Source organism: Phragmites australis, chromosome 1 (assembly GCF_958298935.1).
Source record: "Phragmites australis chromosome 1, lpPhrAust1.1, whole genome shotgun sequence".
In the NCBI taxonomy this organism is placed as follows: Eukaryota; Viridiplantae; Streptophyta; class Magnoliopsida; order Poales; family Poaceae; genus Phragmites; species Phragmites australis.
Genome location: NC_084921.1, coordinates 36,811,107 through 36,826,817, shown reverse-complemented (window position 1 = coordinate 36,826,817; position 15,711 = coordinate 36,811,107). Strand labels below are relative to the sequence as shown.

The 15,711-nt window shown below is 46.2% G+C and overlaps 1 protein-coding gene across 1 annotated transcript; it reads right to left on the bottom strand.

Annotated features, from left to right (window-relative positions):
• Positions 1-7,955: 7,955 nt before the first annotated feature.
• Positions 7,956-14,967, bottom strand: LOC133917125 (trihelix transcription factor ENAP2-like). The gene is made up of 3 exons (XM_062361115.1): positions 13,791-14,967; positions 10,358-11,614; positions 7,956-8,282 (listed from the first exon to the last, which is right to left on the bottom strand). Exon 2 carries the CDS (start codon positions 11,329-11,331, stop codon positions 10,375-10,377), a length of 957 nt encoding a protein of 318 aa, XP_062217099.1. The 5' UTR covers positions 11,332-11,614; positions 13,791-14,967; the 3' UTR covers positions 7,956-8,282; positions 10,358-10,374.
• Between the last annotated feature and the right edge of the window lie 744 nt (positions 14,968-15,711).

Genomic DNA, 15,711 nt, shown 5'->3' with positions numbered 1-15,711 from the left:
GAGGTAAACAGTGACCCCCGAGCACTCGGTTCCCCGAGGACCCGAACAGTCAAATCCGGGAGAGAGTGCTCGGGGAGATGAATAGTGACACCCGAACACTCGGTTCCCCGAGGGCCAAGAGAGGGCGTTTTCGGGAGCGAGTGCCCGGGGAGGTGAACAGTGACTCCCGAGCACTCGGTTCCCCGACGGCCCAGGAAGCCCCCCGTCAGTGGCCCCACAGGGGTCCAGCGATGAGGTGTCAGTAGTGAAAGGCCCGATGCCGCATTTAAGGGCGCGCGTGGCCTATCACCTCCAACTGCTCCTGCCACGCTCGGTGTCAGTCTCTGCCACACTCTGGCAGAAAGGCGTGGGGACATTTAATGCACGGGTCTCATCCCGCGCCATCCAGCGCGCCTCGGGATAGCATCGCGAGGCCCGAGGCGTTCCGTCTACCGCGCTGCTGTGGCAGGCGAACAAGACCGGGCGGGCACGCCGGGCCGCTCTGCGTCTGCCCGGTGGGCCCTCTCCACGACGCCCGTTGCCAGCGCCATCATGACGACTGAAGACCGGGCGCGGGGCGCGTTTTCAACCCCTGTCACTTCGTGCAGAAGCCATGATGACTGTCTTTTCCATTTATGGTGCCTTGGAACTCGTGCCCTCCCATTCGGGGCATGTAACACCCAGTTTTAAAGGAACAAAACCGGGCACAACACATGTATACCAGGATCAAGTTTCATACATATGCTTACATCATTAGTAATATCATCACAGTGCCTTTATTACAACATCGTATTTAACTTAATACAAAAGGACCCGAGGGTCTAAAGAAAAACACAGCGGGGAAAAACTAAAGGGTCTTCAGTGCTAGCGGCTCCATCTTCCACAGGCGCCGACCGGGGGGCAACACAGCCTAGAACAGCAACTCTGGGTCAAAGTCGTCGTTGAAAACTCCAGCTTGGTTTCCAGCTTCTGAACAGTGGTAGGATGCAGGGTAGGGGACAACAAGTGTGAGTACAAATATTGTACTCCGCAAGCGTAGGGAAAAAAACATGATACGCGGCTTATGTCAAGAAATGGACTTTGACATTGGCTAACAGCACTAAGCAACTATGATCTGCCTATGACTCCAACATCAGGCATCCTATTTACTAAGTGAAAAGACACGACTATATTCAAAGATTCGACTCATCGGATTCCATCTGACTACCAAGACTCACCAGATAATTTCATTACCTGGTTACCCCCAACTCACCATACCAAACCCTGATCCCAACTAATCCTGAGGAAGTCCAAGCTCGCTCTTATCCGTGAGCACGGCTGATCGACCAGATTGACACTCTGCAGAGTTTGCACTGCTTTCCCCACGAGTCGTGATTCCCTTGTTGCTCCAAACTTCTGGGGTGTGGAGTCGGGGTCTCACTACAAGGCCTTTACAAAGCTCCCTCCAACCCGCAGGCACCCACTGAGGTTTCACCGCTAACAGACAATTACATTGCTGCAGAAGCCCCCTCTTGTGCCACTTATACCGACCTATGGTGCCCACTAAGCTAGAAGGTGATTAATTAGTTGGCCAGGCCGTACCCATATAGGTCTCGTGGTTGTGCGGACAAAACTTGGTTACATGCCCAAGAACCGGTCCTTAGGACCCTACACAGATACAAACACAAACATGCCATAGGCTCCACCTCAAACCATCCATTCTGTTGGGGAAAACCTATACCATGTTGCTACAAAAATAATTACCATCTCCCAACATTGTTGCATAGTTCATTAATCAATATTAAGATTTCCCAACCAAGACTACGCTAGCATAAACTACCCATTTTCGTAACACGATGAACAACGGTGACAAGGAAAATATTGATTCAAAACTAGTAAACCCTAACATAGGATTCATATTTAGACAAGCATGCATTCCGAAGGTTAAAAACTACACCTGCAATTCTAAAATAGGATAAATATGCTCAAGGACACTTGCCTTCGACAGGGTACTGCTCAACGTCTTCAAACACTTGATCTTGCGGATTCTCGAACTGATCACCTCCTATTCGACAGACCGGAAAAGACATACCACATGAAAAACCTAAGAACAATACACCAAACAGTATTGAAACTAGACAAAAAAAAAAAACCCTACAAAAAGATTCTATACATTGCTACGAACATTTGGGCGCAAAAATCGTCCAAATCGGAGCTACGAGCAAAAAGTTATGTGATAAACAAGATTAGGGTTACGTTTGTAAAAGAAAAGGACTTATTTTAAATAAAAATAGGGAGGTTAGGGGCCTTTTTGCAAAACAGAGGGACTTAATTGTAAATATGTAGAAGTTTAGGGAGTAGCTGCAAAAAGACATGGGCTCTTGGTTAATTTTAGGAAAGTACAGGGGTTTGTTTTGCAAATTTGCCATTATTCCTGAATTAAAACAAATAGGAATATTACTGGGTAAAGGTTTGCTGATGTGGCACTGCCACGTAGGCAAATTGGATGAGGTGGCTGGCTTATGTGGCGCTGAGGTGGCTGATTTGGTGACTAGGATTACATAACACACGTGGCGACACACGATTGGCTCTGTGAAGGGGTAAGGCTATATCTAATCATGGCCCTCCAAATTGGATCGAACGGTGGATAATTGAGGGGGGGGGGCTCCTGCCGGCTTCAGAGGAGAGCGGCGGTGGTGGTGGCTCGGTGGCGGCGGTGCTCGCCGGAGAAGCGGCAAACCTCGTCGCCGGGCAAGGGGATCGACGGCGAGCGGCGGCGGAGAGAGAGGGGAGGGTGGCGAGCTTACCCCGAGTGCAAACGGCGACGGAGAGGGCTCGAGGCGACCGGGCGACGAAGCGGATGGCGGCGGCGGTCGGAGAGACGTCGGGGAGGGGGTTCGGGTGCCGAATCGAAGACGAGGAGCGTCGGGAAGCGTCGCCCGGGGTTCTGCGACACCAAAGAAGCGAAGACCAAGGTCAAAAAGGGGTTTGACACGGTGAAACAAAGCGACGGCGAGCTTCTCACTGGCGGCAATAGAGGAGATGGCGTCGGGCTCAAATCCAAGTGGAAGAAGAGGGGGAAATGGGTGCAAAATGCGCGGAACGTCAAAAGGGAGACGATGGACGGCTTATATACGAGAGAGGGGAAGAGGATTGGCCGGAATTTGAAGAAAATGGCCGGCGGCCATGGCTTTCAATGGCGTCGGTTTTTCCCGATTGATTGGGCACTAGAGGGAGAAGTAAAGAGGGGAAACGGGCGGGGGCACCTTGATGGGGTTTAAGGCTTTGGATTCGGCTGTTTTTGGGAGGGGAGAGGGCGCGGGGAGGTGCGGGATTGCGAGGCGGCGGCGGAGGGGAACGAACCGGCGGGAGGTGGAAGAAGTGGAGCCGGCTCGGGCAGGACGGCTCGGGCGGAGCGGCTCTGCGCGGGGCCCGCACGGCAGAGAGGGAGAGGTGAAGGGGCCGGCTCGGGTGCGCTGCAGGCTGGCTCGACCGATGGGCCGGCGCGGGGAAGAAAAGGCGGCCCACGAGAGAAGGAGAAGGGGGAGGTAAGATGGGCCGAGGGAGAAAGAATCGGCCCAAGGGCATTTTTCCTTTTAGAAATTCTTTTTCCAATTTGATTTTCAACAATTTTCAAATAGGGGTTTGAACGAGCGATTTCTAGCAAATTTTAACAAATTTTTCCACTCAATAAAAACCTTAATGCATCTCTAATGGCATGAATGCATCAAACATTATCCTAGGACAATTTAATTTTAGAAATTAATTTTTTTCTATTGAACAAAATTGCAACCACATATTTAATTTCTAGCAAAATTTTAAATTATTGCAAAAATTGAAATTTGGGGTGTTACAGGGCACGCCACCGCTGGCGGATATTTAAGGAGCCGGCGGACGCGGACAGAAAAAAAGAGAAGGAGCTGAGATCGAGACTGAGTCTGAGTTGGTACAGAGGAGCGCTCGAACTCTCTGGCGCCTGCTCAGAGATCGAAGAACACCTTCGTACAGGCATAGAAGCTGTGACCACCGAAGAACAAGGAGCCCGAGGCTCTAGGATAGACAAACATTCTTGTAACCAGCACATTCCTGAGAGACATTCTCAGGGCATTTATAGCATCCACACATGAGTAGGGTGTTACGCGCAGTGTGGCCCGAACCTGTCTAAAAATCCCCCCAGCGCGTTTACTCTTTTCTGCATTAGATCATTCTATCCCACCTGCCATCGCATTTATATCCATTTATTTCTCCAGCAAACATATTCAGAATCATGCCCCGGCCGAATCTCTAATAAGGGGTCCTTCAGGATCCCTGCGACACGAGCTAACCCTCCGACAATGGCATAAGAAAATATAACAAAATGCCAAGGTAACACATCACCATAGAGCGTCGGTGGTGGTGGGGGAGCAAGCTCTTGGTTACTCCTGGGTACATATTGGGATTCACATATTTAGAGAATGATAACATAGTGCAGGTCAAATACGAAATCAAATCCTCGTCCAACCGCTAGAACACATCCTTATTACTCACAGTTGTTCCTCCAACCTGCCATGCGAGGTGGGATATAGTGCCTTCTGATGTTCCTGCATCTCTCTTTGGCATAATTGTTCATGTAGTTCCTCGATAACGATGTGCAGGTGACGGATGTATTCTTAAATGTGTGGTTCTGTCAGCAGATCAATCCAGTACTGGAACCCACAATCGTCTGTCTAGAAAAAGTGATAGATGAGATAAGTAAATAGTTTTGAGAAAATAGGAAAGAAAGTAGGTACTATTTGTTCGTACTATGAAATGTAGACAACAGAAGAAGCGACGGCCTGCGTCACTAAAATGCTCATAAACCTGGACTACAACATCATCTCCATGTCGACATGGTGGCCAAAACGAGGAAGGAAGAGCATTGTGGTTTCCGTAGAAATCTCTGCCATGGACATGGATATCTAAATGGGGGTGTGGAGGTGATGGATCGATGGGGCCATCGAGAGGATGAAGAAACGCCATTGTCTCGATTCAATTCGAGGTCAGAAGATGTGTGAGTTGAGAATCGATTGAGTTTTGTTTATATACAACAAGTCCCGATGGTGTATGGACCAAGTGTAGGTATGTAATTTGGAGATAGTGCATGCATTGGATGCCTTCCTATAGCGACTCTGAATAGTCGGCAGCGTTTGGACACAACGCTCTTAAAAGGTGGCAGCGATAGGTTACATCAATCTGAACATGTAATGACATTGTAAGTAGTAACATCTCCTACACCTATGGCAGACGCCTCTTCATGTGTACGTGTGCAGCAAGCCCTACCTCCATGGATGCAACTTTCAAGAGATCTGCTGGGAATATCTGGATGAGAAACCTCCATCTTTTCCACCAACCTAGTATATACTTTCTTGCACCCGATAATCTGTCTTTCCATAAGCCACGCTTTGTTTAGCGATGGAGTACTACATGCCATTGTATCTTGTCGAAGATTGTGTACGAGTAGGGTACGAGTCGGTGTATATTGCCTTACATACTGTAGCCACAGACATGTAATAAATGCTTACGATGACCCTTATATGTGATGTATTATACTTTCTTCAATAAAATGGTTGGGATTTATCATTCTACCAATACATTTTCTCTAAGCCCAATGATTTCATTGGATTCCCTGTCTTACATGCAGAAGCAATAATAACTACTTGCTAAACTTTTGCAGAATAAAATGACCACACCAAGCAACAGCTTCCGCAGGGAATCTCTGCGAAGCATCAATACCATAACTTTTTCAGCTTTCACAGGGAATCTTATACTCCAGCCCCCAGCTGAGCCTGTGCACTCAGTCCATACACCAACCCCCATCTATTATAAATAATCCCACCTTCATCCATGGATAGATCACTCCTTCCTCGGCTCTCTCAACTGCAATGTCTTCCTTAGCTCTCCAAGCCCACCCAAGAAATATTGGAGAATTTTCATCTCCTAGGGGGTCGAACCACCGTTGTGATTCTGTGGCGAACCTTGTAGGCTTTGCGAGTCCCAGAACATATCCTACACATATGGCCTACGCTTCTTCATATTTGTCAACTATCAGTACGACAAGCCTCGACATGGACTGTATAGTACCCACCGGTATAGCGAATAGATCACTCATGTGGCACTTTCCACACAATTTCATGCACTCTCTTACTAATCTCCCATCTTGTTTCTTTTATCTAGCCTCATCCACCTATCTATGATTTAATGCAATGGCTGGACATGGAGCAAAATGAGGACCAGAAGCAGTGGGTGGATATAGAGATGCGGTGGAGGAGGGAAGCTTACCAACGCCACGAGTACGAGCGACATAAGGAGGAACTATGGCTGAAACGGCAGGAGGAGGAGCACATCAGGAACGCTGTGAAGGAGCGTGCCGGGCTCAAGCACGCGAAGAAGAGAGTGAAAGGAAGCGGGAGAGAGCTCATCGCGCTAAGGCGGGGGGTGCCCTAAGAAAGGGCAAATATCCTAGGTGCACTCAGTAGAGAGCATTTATTGTACTCCAATCTATTTTTATTCCCTAAAGTATGTTAGGTTTAGCAGTGGCACACTATTAGGCTAGTCTTTAGGCGTACCGTACATGCCAACGTTTATTGTCATTTCTTTACAGTTCTGGTTTATTCGCGCAGCGATGAAAAACCCCATATTCAATGTAATGTTTATCAACGTATGTAAACTTCGTGACGGGTTATATGATATTTGTGCTTCATAACTACTATTGTTTGATAAATTAGATTTTGTATTCTCACAAAGTCACTTCGTACAAAAAATTCCATACACTTTTACACCAACTAAATAATTTTTTTTGAGAAAATTAATGTGTAATATTTTTCAATTTACCTAATACAAATTCTATTAAAAAACTAATTATACATATAGTTGTGCAGGTGATTAAACCGAATGAAGGTATCGTCCGTTGATCGAGTGAGACCTTACTCTCCCCGATTATTAAATACGCTGTCAGTCGGGACCCACAAGGTGTCGCCCGTTCAACGAGCGAGACCTTGTTGTCACCCGTTGAACGAGCAACGATAGGGTGACTTCATTATTTTTGAAACAGGCATGCAATCTTAAAAAAATTGAAAAAAATATATAAAAAAATTCTATACATATGTGTGTTATATACTAGCTCACAAAATCAAGCAATCAAATATATACATGTACATGCACTTCGATTATTTAATTTTGCAAATTCCTTTATTTCCTTTGGTTAAGTTTCTAACTTTTCTGGGTTTTAAAAAATTTGGGCTGTTACATAGCACTCCAATCGAATTGTTTTCTAAAATACGCAAAGAAAAAGTTTACCCTCTTCTATTTTTTTTTCTAGGAGTCAGCATGCCATGGCGTCAAAGATTCAAAAAAAGAAAAAAAAAAGCTTACCCTTTTCTATTTTTTCTACCCAAGTTGAAGTAAAAGGGACATATGAGATAAAGCAATTAGTCGTTGGTCATCACTGACCTGTACCGTGAAGCAAGTATTAGGGTGGGTTTGGTTGGTTTTGACTGTCCAGCTCGTCTCGTCTCACTCGTTCAAGCTGACGAAGTAAATCTTGAAAACCGCAAGCACCGAGCTGGACAACTAAATGTTTGATTTCTTATCCAGTCAGTCAAGGCAACCGACGACAAGGAGCCCAAATATGGCCTAAACTTTTGAAATGGTATAATAGAAACATGTTACAACGTTAAAGGGTGAAGCGGTCTTCTTCGGCGCACTGGCGCTCCTCCACCTCCTCTTTTCTGCTGAAGACTGTGCTGAAGACTCTGTTCTGCTGTCGAGCCCCATCCGTGAAATCGTCACGGCAGCAGCTAGTGGAGCAGCATTTGTCCGAACGGACGTGACGAAGGACCGGACCAGTACATCGGCGCATTGATAGCGCGGTTGCTAAATTCAGCTAGTCGTTTCATCACGAATGCTGGTCCTCTTTGAGCTTGGGTCCAATTCTGGTGTGTAATCATTCGAAGATATAAGCATAACCGTGCGCCAATCACTCAATCAGTAGAACCAACTGTAAATTTGAACTGATGCGTTTGAAATTTTAGTTACAGATCTCATGAGAATTGAGAAATAGATCAAAACAGAAAGGTCGTTGGCCATAGTTTTACACGACTCTGTTTCCGGACACGGAACTGCAAAGGTTAATGGAACTAGATTCGTCGTCTACACTGGAAGCTTGGCGGGAAACAGGCATCGCCATCGGCAATTCAGCGCTGCTTTCTCACTACGAACTCCGGGTCTATGTACCAAACAACTACAACGAACCTAGATGGATCTTCATCAAAGAGCAACATCATCCCGTTAGCTTGGCTCCTAACAATCTGGAAAAAAAAAAGAAATCAATAACGTATCAGTACACAATACTGCTAGCAAATCTGATGATCAGAAAGACAGGTACCACATGATGAACTAAAATCAATTGTAGTCTTTGAAGAATGCTTGCAAGATTTAATCAGGGAAAAGTGAAGCGACAAATTTTTGAATTGATGTAACAGGACAGCTCGCTCACAACTAAACTTTCTTATGAGATTTTGTAAGACTGATTGGCATCAACCAACTTTAGTACCATTAACTTTTGATGCAAACTAACCAATTAAAAGCTTTTTTCTATCATCTCTAAAACAACTGACGAGAACAAAAGAGAATGCAACACTGGGGGGAAAACCTTTAGGTACATGATGATTGATGATACTACTAGTAACGCCAATCATGTAACAGTAAACCAAGGGTAACTTAAAGATAACAAATGCTCAGAGCATTTGAAATTGTAGGGGATCTTAACTTCTGAGGCTCTGATTGAAATTAGGTGTTCATCAAAAACAAAATAATGACATTTTTCCACATCAGGACAGACAGTGTAGACTATGCACAAAAACAGCAAACAGCCACTGGATTTGCCAAAACGATAGGGATAGAAAATTCAGATGTTAATTCTATGATATTTTGCATGGGCTCGTAATGGTAAGATGCTAAGATGAGCTAACCCGTAGTTTCAATCTAGGCTGCCTTAATTCTATAGTCATAGGTGGCCAATGAGCATTGCAGTTAAGAGATGTTCTGTACAAAGAAAATATAATTTCAAGGAAAATATAAAGAACACTCGGTTACCATAAGATATTGTCTTACTCCTACAATAGAATTTCAAGGAGAAGATAACCAGGCATGTACAATTACGCACACTAGTGAACTATCCAAAATTATCCCACAAAGGAGCCTGCAACTACCATGATACGAGCACGACAAGATTCCAACACATGGAAAATATTTTTCATGACACATCCTCAAGTTACCACAGCAGATAAACCAACTAACGTATAATTAAACTAACTGACAAGTAAATTAGAATTATCAAAAGACACTCAAATGCATCAAAGAATCAATGTTGAATTTGAACAGCAGATTTTGGCTATCTCATTTCAGCATATTACTTTCATTTATGGAAGGACATTGATGAACACCAAGGAAAACAATTGCGAGGATTGAGAATTGAAATATCTCAAGGCACAAGCCAAGCACAAAACTCAAAATCTCAAACACACTCAAGACATTTGAAGCATACCATTCTACCATGCAAAACTAATTACAATTTTAACTCATCACCAGTTCAATCAATTAAGACAAAAAACTAGTTCAAAAGAACATCTTCAAATGCCTCCAATCAATGTGAAACCATCCAAAAACAAAACCCTAGTACAGAATCCTCAAATGTCAAAAACGGACTCTAAACCAAAACAATACCCAATACAGAGGATCATCATTCCTCATAAATGAACTTCTCTTCAATATAGTACCAGACCAAACATTTTCAGCATGGGCAAGTCACAACGGAAAAGCTAAAAGCAGAAGCCAAAAATCTAATAAACCCCTTTTGCCAATATTCGAAACACATAAAAATGACCATGTATCATCTGAGATAACCACAGGCCTCAAATGAGAGAAACTGGGGAGCTCAGAATTTGACATAGCAGAGGTTCACATACACTATAAAAAAGTTTAAACTATAAAAATCCCCAACTAGAAAGGCAGGTGACAATAAAAAAACATAACCTAGTCACACAATAGCGTGATATCATAAATGAAGCATAAGTCCCTCATCATGCAAAGTTGCAAACCAATAATGTATGAAAAGAAATTGCCAAATAACATGTAGTGCTATAAAGAACAAAGGTAGTCTAGATATAGTTCCTACATTACATAAAAAATGCAGGTCCTAAATCAGTTAACCCCATCTCATCTAAGAAAAGAGTATCAAGCATTGGAGTAGCTCCGTGGTTCGTGTAAAACAGTATGAGACAGTATCATGGTCATAAATCAAGCACACAAACAATCCACTAAAAGTCTATCACAATGACCAATTTGACTGTATCCTAATGTAAGAGGACAAATCTTCCGTTACCTAAACTCTTCTTCAATTCAGAGGTAAGCAGGGGTGCTGAGGAACGGCAGTGCAGCGAGAGACATGAGCATCTCCGAGGAAGCGTCACCATTCCTGGCGTGCTTTGCCCTCGCAAGCTGCAGCTGCATGTCCACAAAAGCCTGCATCCGCTTCAGCTCCAGGTCCTTGAGGAAGTTGATCCGCTGCCTCTCCATCTCCTCCGCGTGCCTCTGCTTCGCGGCCTCCATGCGCTCGTACATCTCCGCAAATGTCTCGATTGCCCTCGCTAGCTCCCCGAACCCTCCACTCCCGCTCGTCTTCCTCTTGCTGCCGACAGCAGGAGCAGCAGCGCCACCACTGCCGTCAGAGCGAGACGACACAGAGCGCGACGCCGACTGCTGCGAGCCGTCGTCATCGTCGTAATCCTTGTTGTTGTTGTAGCCGTCGTCCGAGTCGGACTCCGCCGCCGCGGCGGCGGCAGCCGCGGCCGCCTTATGGATGAGGTCCGCCGAGGGTAGGTTGGAGCCGCGTCGGTAGTTGGGCAGGGGGAGCGCCAAGGGCGGCTGCGGTGGCGAGGGCGGCGATGGGGATCGCGACGGCGACTGGCGCCTCCTGAGCATGGGCAGCGCGCGGGGCGGGGAGGGCTTCTTGCCGCCTCCAGCGACCGTGGGCCCGACGAGGAGATCGAGCTGGCCGTAGAAGGCCCATGGCGATGCCCCGCCGCGCGCGCGCTCGGCCTTGTACTTCTTCTTGAGCGTGTCGACGCGGTTCTTGCACTGGATGTCGGTGCGGGGAGGACGGCGGCGCGCGGAGGCCCCCGGGCGGGAGTTGACGGCGTCGGCGACCTCCCGCCACTGCGGCTGGCGGAGGCTCCCGCGGTTGAGCTCGAGGTAGCGCGAACCCCAGGCGTCGACGAGCGCCGCCGTCTCGCCCTCGCTCCAGCAGTCCTCACGGTAAGGCAGATTCGGGTTCGGTGGCGGCAGCTTCCCGTCCATCGCTCCTCCTCCCAGATCTCTCCGCCTCACGACGACGACCTAGCCCTCTCTCTCTCCTCCTCGTTTGCGCGTGGAGACGGACGGGTGGATAGACGTGGGGCGGCGGGCGAGGAGGGGTTGGGGAATAAAAAGAAAGGGAGGGGCGGACGGCGAGGGGAGGGGCGCCGGCCCGTGGGCCGTGACGACCGCGAGGCGGCACGTGGAGGAGCGGAGCGGAGGCATGGGGTGCGTCGTGTGGGCGAGCGGCCGCCGTTGGATGGGTCCGTCGGTGAGGGCAGGTTCTCTGAGAAAAAAAAAAAAACCCAACCAAGCAGCCGGGATCGAGATTCAGAAGGGGCAAGGGCGGGGTTCTCTGAAAAGTAAGGGGACACAAGTAATATATATACGTATAGTTAAATGTTCTTACGTTATAAAAAAATTAAAAATCTACATATGATAATATTATTAATTTCTCTAAAATCAGTAATCATCGTTGAAGTATCTTTTAATATATAAGATTGTTAACATTGTTGAAGTATTGAAAAAAAAAACTATTCTAAACACTTAGACAATACATCATCTTATAACTAAGTTTACATCTACATTCAAACATACAATGAAAGTCAAGCATAACAAAATATATACTTAAAAATTTATCACAAAATATAAAAAAATAAAAATACAAACTATTTAGGAAATGAGTGCTGCACCATCCTCGTTGAACCAATCCAAATATAAAAAATATATTGATCAACTAAGCTACTAACAAGATACAATACTAGACCACGTTTATATTTTACGTTTTGGCAATACACAAGAATCAAGCCCGTGCACCCCACCCGCCCACCCGCCCCACCTGCATGCTCGCCCCCGCCCTGCACACAAACCCAGCGCGCGAGCTCCCAACCCCGCCCGCGTTTGCCCCCTGTTCGCTTCCTGCCCTGCGCCACTCTAAAAGATGAACTACTGAATTTGAAGAGATAAACTATTGAACCGTAAAGTTAAACTACCGAACGCTCAATTTATTATAACTTGGATTCACTAGTTCACCTAAACTACTGAGCAATGAACATGGTTCTATTAAAATAAATTTACTATGACTTGAATAATTAAAAAATATACTAAGTCCTCAAATTTACTATGACTTAGACTCAGTAATTAAACCTGAACTATTGAGCAATGAACATAGTTTTACTGAATCCCAGTTTTTACTATGATTAAATCTCAAATTTACTATGACTTAGACCCTGTTTGTTTTAGCTTCGGATTTTCAGCTTTTATAATCCGAAGCTGAAACAAACAGGCAGCTTTTGGTTACAGCTTTTTAAAATCTGCTGGTTGGATTGTGAGAATCTGAGAAGCTGATTTTTCTCAGCTTTTGATAGATTGTGAAAGTTAATTTTATTAAACTGTCCATTAAAATTTTTTAGAATCTACAGTCTAAAAGCTTTTCATAATCCAGCTTTTCACAATCTAGCTTTTCACAATCCAGCTTTTATAAGCTGCTTTTCAGAATCTCTAGCTCAAACAAACAGACCCTTAGTAATCCTTCGTTAATTAGTAGATTCTCTTTTGGTACTCTATTAGTAGTTTTTCAGTACTCTAATAGTTTTTCAGTAGCTCTGATTAGACAGGCGCACGCGAGGGCGGGAAGCAAACAAGCGGGGGCGCACGGGGTGGGCATGGGTGAGCGCGCGCGGGTGACGTTGGTTGACCCAGGTGTCAATCTATCTAACTATATATATATAGCGGTATAAGGATTATTATTTAGAGCTATATAAGGATTATTATTTTAGTTCTTTATTTAAGGAGCGTTGTTTTGGATTTCTTCAAGAAAAATCTTAGAACCATGATTAAAATCAGTGCAGGCCTTCATGATAAGCATACCATGCATATGCTTAACTATAATACCTTATTTCAGCTCAACACTAATAATTAAAGAGAATAAGGCTATTTGCCTTATCACATCTCATACACTAAAATAGTACTCCTCTGAGGAAGATCCATTAGCTTGAAGCCGCAAGATGAACTGCCCCAAATACAGTTAGTTTCAATATCCTGAAATTAAATGAATTATAAATCTAAGTCCATGCTGAAAACAACCTAAAAAAAATCAGTCAATCCTACAAACATTATGGGGATTTGTGGGCATCAAAAGTCATGCACAGAACAAGTTGTGGGCATCAAAAGTCATGCACAGAACACACAATGTATGGGGATTTGCCAAGATTTGTTCGTTCCAATCTTAGAACCATAACAACAAACAGATAGAGGGCATATTTGTACTCGTCACCAAACACTGACTATTCCAATCTTTAAAAGTTAGCTCCAGAAATAAGAAATCGACTGCTCTAAAAATCACCAAATCACAAGCAAGGAGGTAACAAGAAGTCAAGAATCACAGTCAGATCAAGCATATGTCGAGGGCAAAACTAATGCCTCAATCATAGGATTTACGTGTATGAGAAACAGGAGAATACCTGAGAAGGAAGGTGAACTGCGTGTCAGAGTTCACCATCTGCCCGGCGCATGTGTGGCTCGACGAGAGCACGTGCTTGGGGATGGGGATGCCCTCCAGCTGCACTGGGTAAGCCATGAAGTCGAAGGCCGGACCCGTCCCCGGGGGCGATGTAGTAGGCGAACCGGCGGGTGCCTGCCTGTGCCACGAATGATACGCTGCCCCAGTTCATGACGAAGAGGTCCATCGTTGCCTCCAAGGAGTTTGCGGCGTTGCTGTTGCCGGCTGTGTGGTGGACGAGTAGAAGGTGATGCAGCCGAAGACCGAGCGCATGTAGCTTCCTGTCACCGTCGTGGAGCGCGGCGAGAGCTGGCACGGCGGCACATGGAAGGTCCGCCCAACGGAAGGCACGCCGAAGCACGATATCCCTCGTCTGCCGCGTCGCCGTCGTCCACCTCTGTTCCTCTGTTGGCATCACCCCCCGCGTCCCCTCCCGTGTCGTCCTCCAAGTGAGAGGTGCTCTCCGAGCCGCAGCCCTCCTCATCGAGGAGTGTCGCTGCGTCGTTGAGAGTACTCATAGCTGGTGTTGGCGCCCGGGATGGAGAGCGGTACGTGTCGCAGCCACCGCCTCCACATCAGTCCGCCGCCGCATCAGCGACCCCCGCGCGCGCCCGCACGGGCTCCTGTCAAGATCCTGGAGGACTGAGGGGATCCAGGTTGGGACGTCGGAGCGGTGGTGGCGGACTGGGGCCGGTGCGGCACGGGCGGTGGCGATGGGTGATTTTGGGAGCTTGGCGTCCGATTTGGGAGGCGCATCGTCGCGAAGAAGGAAAGGGAGCAGGTGCGGCCGGAAATTGAGGGGTTAGCGTGCATGCGGACGGGGGAGCGGAACAAGCGACAGGAGCGGAGCGGGAGCAAGGGGAGCAGGGACACGGCGGGCGGTGAGCTCGAGATAGGCGACGGTGGGGCTGGGGTTGGTCGGGGGCGTGATGAAGATGAGGAGGATCTTGCGGATGCGGAGGATGATGTCCTTCATCTCGTTAGAAATGCGCTGCGGCTGCGCCGGCGACGGTGACACCATCGGTGGTGGCGAGGATGTTGCTGCTGCTTCTACTTCCACCTTAGGCTAGGGGAACTGCGTGTCGTGGTGGGTCATGAGAAGGCTGCGGCGGCGGATCGGGGTGGGGCAGTGCGTCCGCGTGTGCGGGCGAGGTGGATAGCAGATCGGCGCATCGGGGGTTGGAGCGAGACAGAGGTAGCGCAGGAGGTAGGGCCCACTCCCTCCGTTTTATTTTTGACCAAGTAATACTAATTTTAAATAAAAAATAACAAAAATACTCTTAGAATTTAATTTAAATATTTAGAACCAACGGAATAAGTGGCAAGAGATATTATTTTGTAATAAGAAAAAAATTAAAAATTATATTTTAAAAATATGAAGTGATAAGTATTTAAAAACAAATAACTATGACAAATATAAAAAAAACGGAGGGGACAGAACCCGAATGGACGCATGATGGAAAGAATTTTATAAACATTTTAAGAGTAGAGATATAAGAGGGACCCTCTAAGTTTTAGGGGGCCAAGGTGATCGCCCGTTTAGCACTCTCTCCAAATCCGACCTTGGTACAAGCTATACAAACACATATCTACGAGATAATTCTTAAACTTGCGTCCACATCTATTACACAGTCACAGGTAAAAACTAAAACTCGTACCCGCCAACCATGAGCACGTCCGTATACCCATGAATATAATAACACCATCCTATCAGCAATTTAAATATGCATCTAAATTAAAGATAATGAACTTATGAACATCTCACGGATTGACATATACATCATATATAGAAAATAGCCAAATAGCATGAATATCTCATATTTTACCATAGTTCACACATGACACATTAACACATAGAACATATTGTTTCACAACCATGCTTA

What these genes read in the sequence shown, in the direction of transcription:
- LOC133917125 (XM_062361115.1), bottom strand. Translation starts at nt 11,331, where the DNA reads ATGGACGGGAAGCTGCCGCCACCGAACCCGAATCTGCCTTACCGTGAG.